Genomic DNA, 15386 nt, shown 5'->3' with positions numbered 1-15386 from the left:
ATGCTGAAGCTGCTGTCCATTTCTGCATAGTCCGACTTGAAATGTGACAAAAATGAGCTGCAACTATCTTCTTTAGCTATTCACACACAAACACACACCAGGGAATATTTGATCCCCATACAGGGATCAAAATCACAACCTTGGCATCATTAGCACTCTGCTTTAGCCAACTGAACTAATCTCAGGGTCTCATGATTTTTAAACAGAACAGTGCTGCTAAGACCACCTTACTCAAATTGTGTTAAGATGGAGTGCTTTTATACTTGGGATGTATGTGGTCTATAGCTATATATGTTTGTATCTTACAGATAACGTAAGTCCTAAAAGACTGCAGAAAGGAATTGCTAGAGAATCTCCCAAGAAAGAAGTGATAAGAAGAACTGGCCTCAAGTTGTGCTGGGGAGGTTTAGATTGGATACCAGAAAATCTTTCTTTACAGAAATGGTTGTCAAACACTGGCACAGTATGCCCAGGGAAGTGGTTGAGATACCATCCCCAGGGATATTTAAGACATAGACATGGTGCTTGGGGACATGGCTTTAGTGGTGAACACAGCAGTGGTGGGTTAATGGTTGGGCTTCATGATTGTAAAGATCTTTTCCAACCTAAATGATTCTATGATCTCTGGGTCAGTATCAGAATTTTCAAGTAGATCTCTGCAGGCCATACATGTATTCATTCATACTTCTTCTATATCCATAGGTTTCTGTGGAAGTTCTGCAGCAGTACATGTAATAATGCAAAGAAGTTCTGCAGCAGGACTGGCCTTTTCTGTTTTGTTCTGAAAATATTCCTAAAGGTGTATCGTACCTTCTGATATTTGGGCAGTTGCCACAGTATTATTGGGATACTGCCAGTTCTGCACGGCAGTAAATCAGGAACCCGATTCATATGTTGTGTTGTGGATATATTTTCTGTGGGGAATTTTTTAGGCAATGTCTATCATTAAAATAAACACATTCAAGGACTTGGCAGTTATCTCTGTATAACCAGACACTGAATCAAGACTTCTTAATAGTGTCAGTGATCAATGTTGCAGTCTGTTGGCTTTGCACAGCCAGTTCCAAATTTGTGTTATTATTTGACCTGATTTTGAGACTTCTTTGAATGATGACTGAAGTAATGTTTTTGCACCTTCTCTACTGCAAATGTTTCACTGAAAGCTATCATATTTTTGGTGTAATTCTGAAAACTTTGAGGCACTCAAAGCTTTGGTTTTTGAGACACATTAGGAAGTTGTAAGATATAAGAACAGATTTGTCTGTCTCACCTTTAGTGTTTTGGGTGCAAGATCATTTTATTTTGGTGCTTCTGTAATTGTTTTCTGGTGATTTAGGAGACTGTAATTTTTGTTCTGAATTTTTCTTCAGATACAAAGGGCTAACTCACTGTGCAAGTTTAATATCAAGACTTCAATGACAATAGGTCAATTAGCTTGTGTGCATATATTTGTATAATGTATTTATTGATTGCATGTTTAATCCACTGTGTTAGACTGACAGGCATTAATACCGCTCTGTAATAATCTCTAATTTGACTGAAATTGCTGTTTTATTTTACTGATTTTTTTTCAGAAGATTTTTTTACATCTCTGAGATTTTTTTTATATCTCAGAAAAAAATTTGAAAATAACTTAAATACTCTAAAGAAAAATACACTTCTGATTTTTTTTTCCATGAATACTGAGGAATTGTTTCTTGTGGTTCATTCTTTTGCATTTCCCATTGCTGCTACTAGGAGTCAAGACACACATTTTCATCTTGTGTCCATCTGTAAAATATAATAATGGATATAAGTTGAAAGATGGACACTGTTTAGTGAAAATTAGAGGTTCAAAATTCTGAGTTATCAATTTTGAATATATTTTAACTCTGTCTTAAATTTATTCTTATTTTTAATCTTCACTCTAAATATAACTTCAATGTATTCATATAAGAAGAAAAGTATTTGAAAATTGTGCGTAGCGGATGCATCAATTACCAATCTCTTTTACTTCTGTGTTTGGGATATACCTCTTAATGTGATCAAGAGCATCTGAAATGCTCTGGCAGATGTCAGGTAACTGCTTAACTGGCTTAATAAGGAGGATTAGAGGCAGTGCTGGCCGTGTTATTAAGCAGTTTTCTGGTTATTCTGTGTTTGAACACTACAGTGCTAGGGGGCAGGATCTTCAGGCAATGAGATGTCTGCCTGAGAGAATTGTTCAGCTTAGACATATTTGACATCCCAAGGTACCTCAAGGCTAATGTCTAATTCTGGCAATAATTATTCAGTTAAAACAATAAACTACCTACAGCTCTCAGCATAGAGGATAACCAAAATGAGCAAAGAGAAACAGACAGATTAATCTACTGGAACAAGATCCTATGGAGCATGAGCTTGCAGAGCAATGTTCTTTGGGAATTCTTCTTGTGTAGTGCTTAAATGTCTGAAAGAGCTCCCAGTTCTGACACATCAAATTTCCATTGTTTCTGCTTCTCTCAAGTGGAGACCTGGGAACATGAGCAATGTCTTTGGAATTACTCTGCTTCCTTTCTGGAGTTTATTCTACTTTGAACAACACGGAGTATGATGACATGAAAATGTAATAGGTGCACCTTGATTTGCAAGTTCTTTTATCAAAACAGTTACACGTGTTATAGATTGTAGGAGGATGCTATTACATCCAGTTTAAATGTACGTCTTGAATGAATCCTTTAGTGGTTGGAATTTTAAAGAATTATTGTCTCAATAAATCAAACTGTCTTTCTCATAACTAAGAAATTGTTCTTGCCAAATTCATGACCTTTTTATGATGTAGCTTGAAAATAGCTCTGAATGGAAGGAAATTCTGGATATTGAGGGTGACTTAAGTCAGGGGTCCTTCCAGCATCTGGAGTTACTGGAAGACCAGTGTTGGAGGGAGAATGACTCCTCTGTTGCATAGGTCTCAGGGTAGACACAAGTGTGAAAGGAATATTAAGCAGTAATTCTATGATGATATAATTATATTATACTATATCCACTGAGACCACATGCTACTTAGTTTTTTTCATGTGCTGTTTTAAAGGAGGTGGCTGAGAAGCCAATGACCAAAGATGGGAAGAAGAGGAAAGACTTTTGTTTAGCATGTGCTTTCAAGTCCAGGTGCTGAATTTTGCACTGAAGCAATGTCTTATTTGACAGAATTAAAGCATGTTTGACAGCAGTCATCAGAAAGACCTGCAGATTTTTGCCACTGTACCTACTTATGCTGATCATAAGTTGAACCTGAGTGAGTAAGCATGTGCTGAATATGATTCATTATTCCAGAGGTTTTAGTAGTGCTGTGTCTCATTTTGATGGAGAATGAGAATTAAATGGATTGCTCTTTTTAAAATCTAGCTATTTCAAAAGAAGTCTTAAAGAAAAATGATGTATCGGGACCTGTTAGGATATAGAGGAAGATACTACAGATGGTATAGATATTTGAGATTTATTCCTTCTTTCAGCAGGCTGATCTTTATTTTAGCTAAATATTTTGGAGGGTTTTCAGCATCTTAAGTAATCAGGAATCTGAAAGCCAAAATTGGAACACTGTGCTACTGTAGACAGATGCATTACAGAATTGGTATGTGTGGTGGATATGTTTTCTTGTGAAGAATTTCTTTGATATGCCATTAATATATAGTTCAGATACATAGTACAAATGTGTAGTTGTAAGCATGTAAGTGCTGCTGCTTGCTTTATATAGAAATAAAATATTTGTAATTACAAAATAAAGCTTTAGTTTTAAGTAGTGCATATGTAGCTACTTGCTGGTCTGGGAATAAGAAGCTGCTCCTTCTTGGGGCATAGCTAGATGACAGCATGAAGAGTTTGATACAGGCGCTGGAGACTGTGAGAAAGCCTGCAAACTTCTTGGATTTTGTCAGTCTTGAGATTTATAAGCACTTCTTGATTTCTGAACTTTGAGTGCGTCTGAGGTCTCAGAGAAAATAGTCATATGCTAGAAAATGTGAAAGCCTCAGTCTGAAAATGCTGTCTAAACTCATCAGTGCTGACAACCCAGTGATGTCGTAGGCCATTGCATAATTACACAATTGAAGTTTCCAGACAGAGCAGCTATGAAATTTCTTTGCATAGCTCTATCTTCATTTTTTTGTGTAATTTTCAAAGCAGAAAGGTGTCCTGTCTGGCTGCAGGTTTAATTGTGTTAAAGGACTATGTCAAGGAAGCTGGACAGGGAAACACAATGGGAAGGCATTGCAATCCAATTTATGACTTTCTGTTTCTAGCTCCTGAATTCCTGTAAGTGAAGTTCTCTGGCATTCTGGGAAATTATATATAGATTCCCCAGGAAATCCTCTGCTCTAGAAAGTGCTGTAGTACAAAAGTCAGGATTTTGAGCAGATTTATTAAAATTCAGTTCAACTAAAGTTCAGATTATTAATAAAACCTGCACATTGCTGGCTATTTTGGTATTGGCTTTCAATTTTGCACCACTGTAAGGTTGCTGTAGAACCTGAATATTCTGAAAATTTATTAGTAGGTAGCTCTATCATAGTAGCTACAAAAGAACATTAAATCTTGGTACTGGAGTCCTTTTGTTGTTGTTTCTGCAGAACACAAATCTTATTTTTAGGACAGAATGAGTATGTATTGATTTTATTGTTCTTACTACCCCTAATGAGTGACTTTGGGGTTGACTTCGTTCTGATTCTCTGCAGGATAAATTGCTTGTGTCATCTAACTTTCTTGGCAATAAATCTTGATTTCTGTAACTAGGGAAAGTGGATATCTTTGCTGCTTTTGGTGGGTTGTATAACTTTTAACAGTCCTCTGTTTCATCCATCTAAATACCCAGAACAGTATCTGAGCTGAAGAAAGATCCCAAAACTAAAAACAACTTTCCCTCAGTCTTAGCTATTTGAAGCAATGTATTCTGTCATTAAGGCTAACATGTAAAGTATTGCCTGCTTGAAAATGCATGTGTCTATAGTTCCTAATTTAAATTATTTCCACTCCCACTGTGCATATGGCCCTGCAATAGTGGAGGGATGGAGCAGAGAGGAATTCAAAACTAGAAAGGAAATGCTGTTTGCTGGGTTAGGTGACCTTTGCTTTCAGCCTGATGTGGATCATGGAATCATTAAGGCTGGAAAAGACCTCCAAGATCAGAGTCCAACCATTAGCCAAGAACTATGAGGTCTGCCATTAAACTCTCTCCCCAAGCAGATCTATACTTTTTAAAATACTTCCAGGGATGGTGACTCAAGCATTTTCCTGGGCAGCCTGTTCTAGTGTTTGACCACCCTTTCAATATCCAATCTGAACCTCCCCTGGGTCAAATTGAAGCTAACTCCTGTCCTATTGTTTGTTGCTTGGGAGAAGAGGCCAATCCCCATCTGGCCACAGCCTCCCTTCAGGCAGTTGTAGAGAGTGATAAGGTCTCCCCTGAGCTGCCTTTTTTCCAGGCTAAACACTCCCACCTCTCTCAGCTGTTCCTCACAGGACTTTGCTCCAGACCCTTCACCACCTCCATTGCTTTGTGGAGCTTTCACTGCACTTCCAGTTTCCTCACGTGTGGCAGCTGCTGCTTCAGTGGTTGTGGTGATGCTGAACAGCAGTGGCATCCTTACTGATCTAGTAATAGGAATGATCTTACCTCAGCAGATGTGTTTCCTTTTTACATCAACTTGACTGACAGGTGCTATGGACCTTCTCCTTAATTCTCCTAAGCTGAAAAAACCCCCATTTCTCTTGAAGGATGCCTTTGCGGAAAGGTCATCGGCATCAATCCTGCTTCAGCTAATTCCTAATGAAGTGCTTATGTGGACTTAATGCCCTACTGCAAACCCAGTCAGGGAAGTTTCCTGTCTGCAATAAAGCCTTTTAAGAAGAATTTGCTGTTGTCTCTTTGGCAGAAGAAATATCTTTAGGACAAATAAAGTTTCTAGATTCTTCTGTGGGCTGCCAGGGGTAGGCACTATTCTAGAAGTGAAAAAAAACTTTACAATTAGGCTTATTTTCTAGAATTCAGTTTTAATGTTTAAAATATAATGTAAAATCTGAATGCAGAGAAAACCTTTTGAATGTGAGTCTTCTCTATTGGGTAAAATGGTATTTGCATGAGTCCTCAAGTGGTTTGAAGAAGTACTTTTATAGTTCAGCATCTGCTTCTTCTATAGTTTCTTCTGTCTTTCATGACAGGCACAAAAGTCCTGAAGAATGCAAATGCATTGTTGAAGAACAAATGTCAAGCATAGTACAGAAAACATGGAAACTTGATTGAAAGCCACATGATGTTTGAATAGGATTGTGGAAAGCCCAGAATCCTTATAATGAAAGAATTGCACGTGTTTCTTGTGACAGTATTGTCTAGCAAAAGCTGGCTGCCAAGTGGCTTTGCTGAGGCTTAATTCTAATCAACTGGGAGTATAACAAGTGTTAAAAGTGCAGGAGTTAAATATATTTTCATATGAAAGGAATAGATCAGTGTTTCGTTTGCCTTTTTTTTTTTTTTTTTAATCTGAGAGAAGTGTGTGGGTTCTGGAGAAAGAAATGTGTTTGCTATACATGTGGGATTTTTTCAGATGTTTTGCTCAAGACTATATTAAGACACTACTAGTTGTAAAAATTAAGAGAATTAATACCCTATCTGTGTTCTTTGCTCTTGAAGACTGTCCTGGAAATATTTATGATGTTTTGGCTGACAGTGAAAGGTTTAGAAGAATACAGAGCGTATTTCAGGGAAGATACCTTGAATGCAGATGCATTTTGTAGTAATATTCCAGTGCCATGACACTGCGATTTTGAAGTGTTTAGATAATTAAAGTGTTGGGTTCAGTAGATATGCATGATGCAAATAGCTTAGAGCTTAGAAATTCTCAAATATAACTGTAAAAATAAAACCAGTTATTAAGTACACATAAAGCAAAGGAAAACAAATCCAATTAGGTGGTATTCCTCAAGTTTATTTTTTTAATCAGTTCTTTTAGCTGTCAAATGAGTAGATGCTTCATTTGATTATATGCCAATTGGATAAAGTATGCTGTTCATGACAGATGAGTGAGAAGGAGCAACAACTTTTGAAGAGCCAGCTTGTAGAGAAAGAGAATAAACCTGTGAATTGGTAAAAAGGAGAGATAAAACTGAGTTGGATGATTAACTGACTGAAGAGTCATGCTGTGAGTAATTAAATAAGAAGAAATTAAACCGCTGCAGTTGAATGCATAATCATTCTAGATGTTTGTTAACTGATTTAAAGGTAGATTTAAAAGTAGCCTTAAGAATTTGCATATTGAACATATTGACAGCTGATTGTGAAAGCCAGTAGCTGCTTTTCTCTTTGAAGTTAAAACATCTCCAATGAGAAAAGATAACTGAAGTTCCTTACAAATAAGTGGTTTGAGAGAGGATTTCAAAAAGTTAATCAGGTCTTAAAATGAGGAAAATAAGAGACTGGATGTTAGTAGATTTGTGGAAGTTAAAGTACTTTCTCTTGGCTTAATTTTTTCCGCTTCTATTATTTTATCATTAGAAATGCTCTTCTTGAAGCATAGGAAGATCTTCTAGATTACTTTTGCTTTAGAATTATAAAATCTGTGACCCCAGGTTCTGTTCTGTCATACTACACTTCAATACTTGGTCAAGCTGCCAGGTCTTAGGAAAAGGAAAGAGAAAAAAACCATCCCCAAGACCACAAAACTTATTATGTGATAATATAATGTGCTGTAATCCACATAGAAAAAATATTATTCACGTTCTAGTACAGTTACTTCCCAGGTATTTGGGAAATCACTTTGTTTATATCCATTGCTGAAAATTTCTATTTCAAAATCTTTTAGCTGTGATAGTTAGTCCAGATTATTTGTATGTAGAATGACAGGTATTAAAGAACATAATAAATGACCTAACAGACTTGCAGTTCAGCAGCAGTGCTGTTGTATGCCTGTCAGCATAGGATTTGTGGGGAAAGAAGGAATGTCTGAAGATGTGTGATTTAACTCAGGTGCATGATAATGTTTTTAGGAAGGATATTTTTGTTGGAAGTGCTGGGGTTTTTTTTTTATGTTTAACTGCTTTAACCTGGTTCTCTGCACTTATGCACAGTGTTGGTTTTTCTAGACCAACAAGTTTGAGGGTGATACAGGCCTAAGTGAGAAGCAAGTGAAGCATATTTCAGAATAGGCAGCTTAGAACACTTCAGCTATGTGAATCAAAATGCTGTTGTTTTAGCTGTGGGACTTCGTTATTGCTTTGTTTTCTATGGTCTATCAATATAAAGAAATATTCCTGAAATCTTGATTTTTAAGATGTTGTCACTTGTCTGATATGTGTGACTGACCATCACTTCACTGGTCAGGACACTGACTGCTAGAAAAGAAATACAATCTCCATCTTCTTGTTCAGTTCCTCTGTTCTTGGCCATAGATTGTGTCCCCTCATTTTTATCTGTTAGTTTTCTATGTTCCTGTACTTTCTCTCATGATTATATTATACAGTGGAAAATGAAAATAGAACATGTTTTTAGATTGGATGGTTTGCTCTCAGCTCTTTTAGGCTTGCACATTTGTCAGCTCTTTTACGCTTGCACATTTGTTTTGAGGACTTCTGTATATGTACTTCTTAAATTGCAGTTCTTCAAATGAAAAATACACTGCTAACATGTACATTGCCTACTAAGATTTAAGATTAGATTTTAATACTATGCTGTCATCATTGTTAAAAGATGTGGGCTGTTCTCTACTACACTTGAAGTAGACCTAGTTGCTGCTAAAGACTTGAGACATATAATTTAAAAAATGAAGGTGCTGCAAATTCATTAAGTAATCTGCATCTCTTAGTGTCACTAGGGATGTGGTTTTCCATAAGAATGCTCATGCAGTTCATAACGATCAACTCCATTAGTCTTGAATTCAATTAGTCAGTTTCTCTGGAAGAAGCAGGAGTGGTAGAAACAGAAGTACAGTAGAGAGATTCTCAGCACTGACTGTCAACATGGAATGAGAATTCTACTGCAGCTATTTCTAGTAGACTTAATCTCACTTATCAACAAAGAGTCTAAGCATATGAAAAGGATTTTGTATTACTCAAGGAGGAACATCTGAATGTACATTAGAATGAACTGTGCCTGGATGACAAAGTCTTCCTCATCCAGTTCCTCTACAGGTTGAAGAGAGGAAGAGAAACTTTTTGCCCCTTCTGTTGGAAATTTATTCTGTTGCTAGGAAGAGAAATGAAAGGGGCAGTGCTTAGCAGCAGCAGATAATGATGTCTGGCAAATCTGATGCAGGTTTACCATCTGCAAATGCCTCTTACCTTGTGGAAAGGCATACAGAAAGGAAAATTTCTGTCTTGAAGAAAGGGTTGAGAAGAAGATGGCTAGTATTGGGAAAGGATGCCTTTATTTATAGAGGGAAAGATGCTATAGCTCTCTTCAGCCAGAACTAAAGAACTGTCATTATTCTTCAATACATTCAATAGAATACATTTACTGTACATTTGCTGTAGCTTGGCTTCCTTTAATCACTTACAGTTATATTTAATTTGGACTGTTACCAAATGGATAGATAGAGCTTTTAATAAAGTCAAGTAAATGAAACATAGAATAATGTATATATTTGCAGGTGGAAATTAGAATAGTTTCATGGAATTATTTTTTAAATAATTGAATTGTGTCTTCCTTCCATAATTTGGAGTATTTTTGCCTCTTTGATGTTCCTTGTAGTGCAAATTTGATACTGCTGTGAGTAATTTAAATCAAGTGCTTTAAACTGTGTTATCTTTTTTTTTTTTATTATTATTATTCCAGCCCTGATGATATTGGTACCTGTTGGTATATCCTGCTGTCTGGTTCAGTCTTCATTAAAGAATCCATGTTTCTTCCAAGGAGCAGGTATGTCAGCTATGAATGTACTCCATTCTATATTTTAAACATAAATAATGAGATGTAGAGGATTTTTAGAATTTAAAGGCAGTGTTTTATTTTTAATGAATCACAGAAGGGCAAATCTAAACACACATCTCCTGTCTTTAGTAGCTGTGGTAACTGTTTCATGCCCATAGCTAGAATTGAAAGTCCATCTTGGTAGACAGTGTATAACTGTTCAAAGTGTCATGCAGATGTTGTAGATTTAAAAAATAAAACCACTAAAAACCTGACAAATAGGATTAAGTACTGAGTAGTCTCTTCCTGTGAGCAATCATGTAGCATGCACTAGAATTTGGATGTGGATGTTTTCCTTTACTACACAAATATTTGATGCATGTTTTACTAAATACTTAGATCATGTTACTGCTGCTTCTGTATAACGGTGTGCTTCATGCAAATGGATTTTCAATGAAGAGCAGTTTCTTAGATGGAAAAAAAATGTCTGAGTGTGAGGTACTCAACATTTATACTGCTCCAGTAAAAAAAAAAAAAAAAAAAAAAAAAAAAAAAAAAAAAAAAAAAAAATTGAGCTAGGAGAAAAATGCAAGTGATGGCAAGGATTTTAGACTAAAGTGACTAAGCTTGATCATTTTAATGGATGCAGAGCAGAATTATTCTAAAATGCTGGTTATGTGCATATTCCCTCAGCCATGAAAGGCTGCTTTGAAGTGTATGACATGCAATGAAATTTGTGAAAGTCTGAATGAAAGAATGACCCATCTCTATATAGTGTCATGCTAATGAAAGAAGTTTTAAAAGGTGGAAAACCACTTCATGGCTGGTGTTGGTTGGTGTATGAGACATTAGATCTTCAAATCTGCCTTCCAGTGGGAGAGCAGTGCAAGTCTTGGGACTTCCATTTCATGATGGTGGTGTGTTCTTGGTGAAACCAAGTGTCTTGTGTCTGTCAGGCACTGCTGATAAAAAGGTATATTAGATGTGCCATTGAATAGTTAATACTAAAGGTGCAAAAGTGATTATTGGAAAAAGTAGCTCAAGAACAGATTATAGGAGTTCTACTTCTGGCTCCTATTGTGGAAATTGTCCCATATGTTATCCACGAGCAGGCATTGTTAGGACAAAAGCTGGCAGAAAGTGCTACCTGTAGACACCAGGAGAAGAGATATATAATATCTGAATTAATGTAGGGTGGTTGTGTATAGTCCATGGCAAGAATCTTCTGTTCCTTTTAAATACAGCCATGCTTGTGCCTCACCTACTTGGGCAGTTGTAGAGAGGTGAGATTTAGTAAGATAAACAATGAGCTTGAGACACTTCCTGGTAGAATGAACAGAAACTTACAGACCCTGTGGCAGTAAGCACAGCATTAAGTGCTGTTCGTATGGAGAAATGTTTAAAATGACATCTGGGACACTGTCTTCTAATACCTTAGTGAAATTCAAGCATGGAATTTGTGATACAAAGAGGTTTTACAGTTGTGGATGAAGTCAAGTAGATGTCAAAGTTAGTATGTTGGGAAGCAAAGGCAAGAGAGATGATTTGTTAATTGAAAAAGATAACTGAAGTCCATGAAGGCAAAATAAGAAACTAGTTACATAAGATAGAAAGTATTTCAGGAGAGTAAAGCCAGAGTCTTTCTGGTGAGGGACTTTGTGCTTAGAAACTGTAGTCATTGAATGGTAGGTGAGTGCCATTATTAAAATTTAGGACAAGGTTAATCAGGATTTTCTTTCTTTGTAAATTAATAAGTTGCAATTAGGCTTTGGGCTCATTCATGAATAAGAAACTTGGCAAAAGTGAGAGGGCACCCAGGTTAAATTTCTGATTTGGAATACTAGTGGCTAATAAATTATTTATTGATTGATTTATTTAGTAAAAAAAATGGCCTGAGAAGAAAATTAAATTTTCCAGCTTTACTTGTACTGCCAGTGAACTGCTGTGAGAGAAATTACAAACTGCTCAGTTATACAAGCCAGGCAGAAGAGAATGATTGGCAGAAATGCTAAAGTAAGGTTTTATGGTGCTCAGAAAAAAGGGAGTGGAACTTACTGAAAGGGCTACTATCTAGAAAGAACTGATAAGGTGGTATTCTGGAATCTGAGCAGCAGTGTCAAAAGTGGATAGAAGGTGGTTACTGGATAAATGTTTGCTGAAACTGACTATTTGCATAAACAGAGAGTAAAAACTTCAAGGGCCTTTTTGAGCATTGCATAATTTGAGCATCTTGATGTCCTATTACTACTGAAATAAACTGGCTATGGTTTAGCAAAAGAAGCACATCCTCATGCATCACTGACATCAAATGATAGGAAGAAACCTAAACATTGCAAAGTAAGATCATCTAATTTTGATTTTGTCATTTGAGTAAACTAAATTTAAAATAGTAAATTAATATTTACACTATTTTAATGTGGGTTTTTTTCAGGTTAATCCATTTTATCTTTGCCCATCTAAAAACCCACTAGGATATTTTTTTTGCAACATGTGTAACTTGTGATTAAGAGAGCAGGATGGATCCAAGAAGTCTATGTAGGAGCAATCAAATATGGAGAAAGCAAGAAGTATGTTCCTTCATCCAAATCCAGTTGTCTCAGAAAATTCTCATTTCCGTAACTTTCTTTTCCCAGAGCCAAATGTAATTCACCCCTAAGCATCTCACCGTCCAAAACTCCTCATTTTTTTTGCCCACTTTAAAACTATTCTCTCTTGTTTTGTCAGCCTGCCCTGTGCACCTGCAGTAAATCCCTTTGGACAGGTTCCCTGGGCTGCTGATCCTGGCTCAGACTGAGGGCTTCCCCATGTCTGTCCTCCTGACCTGCTCAAGCTCACCTTCATTGAATGATAGCTGGGCAGTAGCTGACCAAATTTAAAATAAGACAGACATTGTCATCCCACCAATTCCATCCCCACCCCAAACCCTGAATTTCAAGAGCATTTGCTATTTTTTTTTGGATTTCACTCTTTTGAAATGAATGTTTTTACATGCCAGAACAAAAATAGTATCTCAGAATAATTTAGACAGACCTAGTGGACAAATCTGCCTACAAATTTGCAGGTTTGTTCTTAGTCCTGTGCAGAATTCAACCTTACTCTTAAAACTTCATGGCAGTTGGCATTTGAGTCTGTAAAGAGCAGGATAGAGGGCTGTCACTAGATTTAAACTGACACTTGCAAGTACCTTAGTGCATTTATTTGACTGCCTATACTCAGCATATGATTTGCATTTGGGTCCTCTATTAGTTGATTTGCTTGCATTAGTTTTAGATACAACATCCTCAGACTGGTTGGTGAGTAACAGTGGAAATGCTCTTTTGTTGTATATGTCATGTCACGTAAATTTAATGTATTTCTTTCTTCCAAATAATTCTGTCCATGGCTTTCATTTCTGGTATCTTAACACCATTTAAAAGTCTTTCATTAGAGTGTCTAGGTTTGGCAGATAGATAATATATAGTTGGAGAAGAATGTTTTAAAAAATAACTCCTTACCCCACCATGAAGATGTCTAAGAAATTACCACCCCCCTGCTTTTGCACTTCTGTGGCTTAGGAACAGCACACTCTAATTTAGTGCCCCCCCTCAGTGAGAGTCCCCCAAAGCAGACACCTCTCACTCCCCTCCCCTCTCTGGTGGGAGACAAAGGCAGAGATCCTTTACTAAATAAATCAATCAATAAAAAATTTATGAGCTAGGATAAGAACAATTTACTGGAAGCAGCATTGAGATAAAAAAAAATGGACAGTAACAGCAGCAGTACTACTAAAACCCATGTAAATAAAAAATAGTACAGCAGTCCAAAATGAACCAGCTTTGTGGTGTATGAGATAGGGGCAAATAGCTACCTGTTGAAATAGTTTGAAATGAGTGTCAAAGCTGCCATTTTTTGACAAGATTTATAATGCACTGGATGACTTGTAAAATTACTTGTAATTAGCTACTGGACAAGCCTTTAATTCCAAATTTAAAAAATAAGTTGTTCAAGATGGGATATTGGAACACATGAAGTCCTAAATTGAGTATTTAGCTTTGGAAACTTTTAATATCTAAACTGTATCTATTTGTTTTTTTAATAGCATGAGTTTAATTTTATTTCCCTGTTGTAATACACTTTAGCTTGTATTTGTTCAAATTCCAAGCCATCAGCTGGCAAATAGTGTTCATAAGATAAGGCTGGATTTTATGGTCTTTAATATATTATTTTGGGAAAATACACAGTTCACGATTTTAAGGAATTGTGCTCTGAACAATTAAAGCTGCCATTTTTTTGGTGGCATATCTTGTTCTCCTGTTTAATTTCTGTGAATTACAACAATGAGATTGACAGTTTAATATGAGGACGATCATCCCTCTTCCCTTCTACCCCTTTTCCCCCATTTATTCTATTAATATTTGCAAAATCTTCATTTACTTTAATATATCAGGCATATATTTTGTTAATCTAAACATTCCTTAATTCTTTCCTCCCACCATGACCATCAAACTAGCACAAATTAACACTCAGTCCCCTCTCCATTTCCCCTGAGCATCTGTGCATGAAGCAGTTCACATGGTAGAATGAGGTTTATGTATGAACTCCAGAAAATAAATGAGCATAAAATGCAATTCCCTGAGGGCTGTCATGGCTCTCCTGTGTTTTCACATGGCCACTGGCAGCAACTATGTGACAGTTCCCCAAAATGTCTTTTGGAATGGCCTCCAGCTTGCCTTGGCCTGCTGCATGCTCTCACCATGTTTGGTCATTTTCTTGGACTTCCCGTTTGGTTTTGTACCAGAGTTTTGCTTCTAGTGTCAACTCCATTGGGTTCTTCACGTTATGTAAATGGGAGCTGCAATACCAAAAGGTCTCCTGGATCTCCCAGTGCTCACCCCGTGCCTGCTCTTGGCATCCATGACCAGAGGATGCAGCTATCTCTTAGTAGCAGCAAAATACAGAATTGCTGGGCAGTTTTTCTCAGTCTGTTGGTCCTGGTGCTTGGGGATTTCTGCTTTGCTCCTAGAATGCTTCCCAGCCCATCTGGGTAGTGTGTGCTGTGCTCAGACATCCCACAGTGCTGACTTGACACCCAAAAACCGGGCTTTACCCTTGGTTTTCACTGCTTGCTCATCTGCTGCTTCCTTGCTGCAGCCTCTTTTCCTTCACTGCCACTACATCCAGCCAGTTCTCCCCTTGCTGCCTCATATGGTGGTGGAGAGCTGCTTTCCCTTTGGCAAGTTCACAGATTTTACATACAGGAGCAATTATTTAAGCTTTTTCCTCTGATTAAAAGATTTAAGTTTTGAAGGTGAGAGAACATGTGTTTTTCACTATTTTCAAAATTAAAAGGATATATCTGTTTAAATATTGATGGTTTAGCCTTCTGGTCTTTCCCATACTAAAACAACTTTAAAAATGGAATGGAATATCTAATCATACTGGAGAGTCATTGAACAAATTATGGGCTTATTTTGAATGTGTGTAAAGCAATAGCAAATCTCAGTTTATGTAGAAATGTTTTGTCCTCATCCAAGTGTATCCTCATTAACTTATGAGA

At 36.8% G+C, this 15386-nt stretch overlaps 1 protein-coding gene across 5 annotated transcripts in view; it reads left to right on the top strand.

Annotated features, from left to right (window-relative positions):
• The window catches only part of RAPGEF2 (Rap guanine nucleotide exchange factor 2), a 183001-nt gene that overhangs the window by 65009 nt on the left and 102606 nt on the right, over positions 1–15386 (top strand). For all 5 annotated transcript variants that reach the window (XM_021536561.3, XM_021536558.3, XM_021536559.3 and 2 more), the window contains exon 4: positions 9776–9859. In XM_021536561.3, coding sequence (XP_021392236.2) covers positions 9776–9859 — 84 coding nt within the window. The remainder of the gene's footprint in view (positions 1–9775; positions 9860–15386) is intronic.

The sequence above is a fragment of the Lonchura striata genome, chromosome 4 (genome assembly GCF_046129695.1).
Source record: "Lonchura striata isolate bLonStr1 chromosome 4, bLonStr1.mat, whole genome shotgun sequence".
Taxonomy (NCBI): Eukaryota; Metazoa; Chordata; class Aves; order Passeriformes; family Estrildidae; genus Lonchura; species Lonchura striata.
The sequence above is the reverse complement of the archived record's forward strand: the minus strand, read 5'-3'. Positions and strand labels throughout refer to the sequence as shown.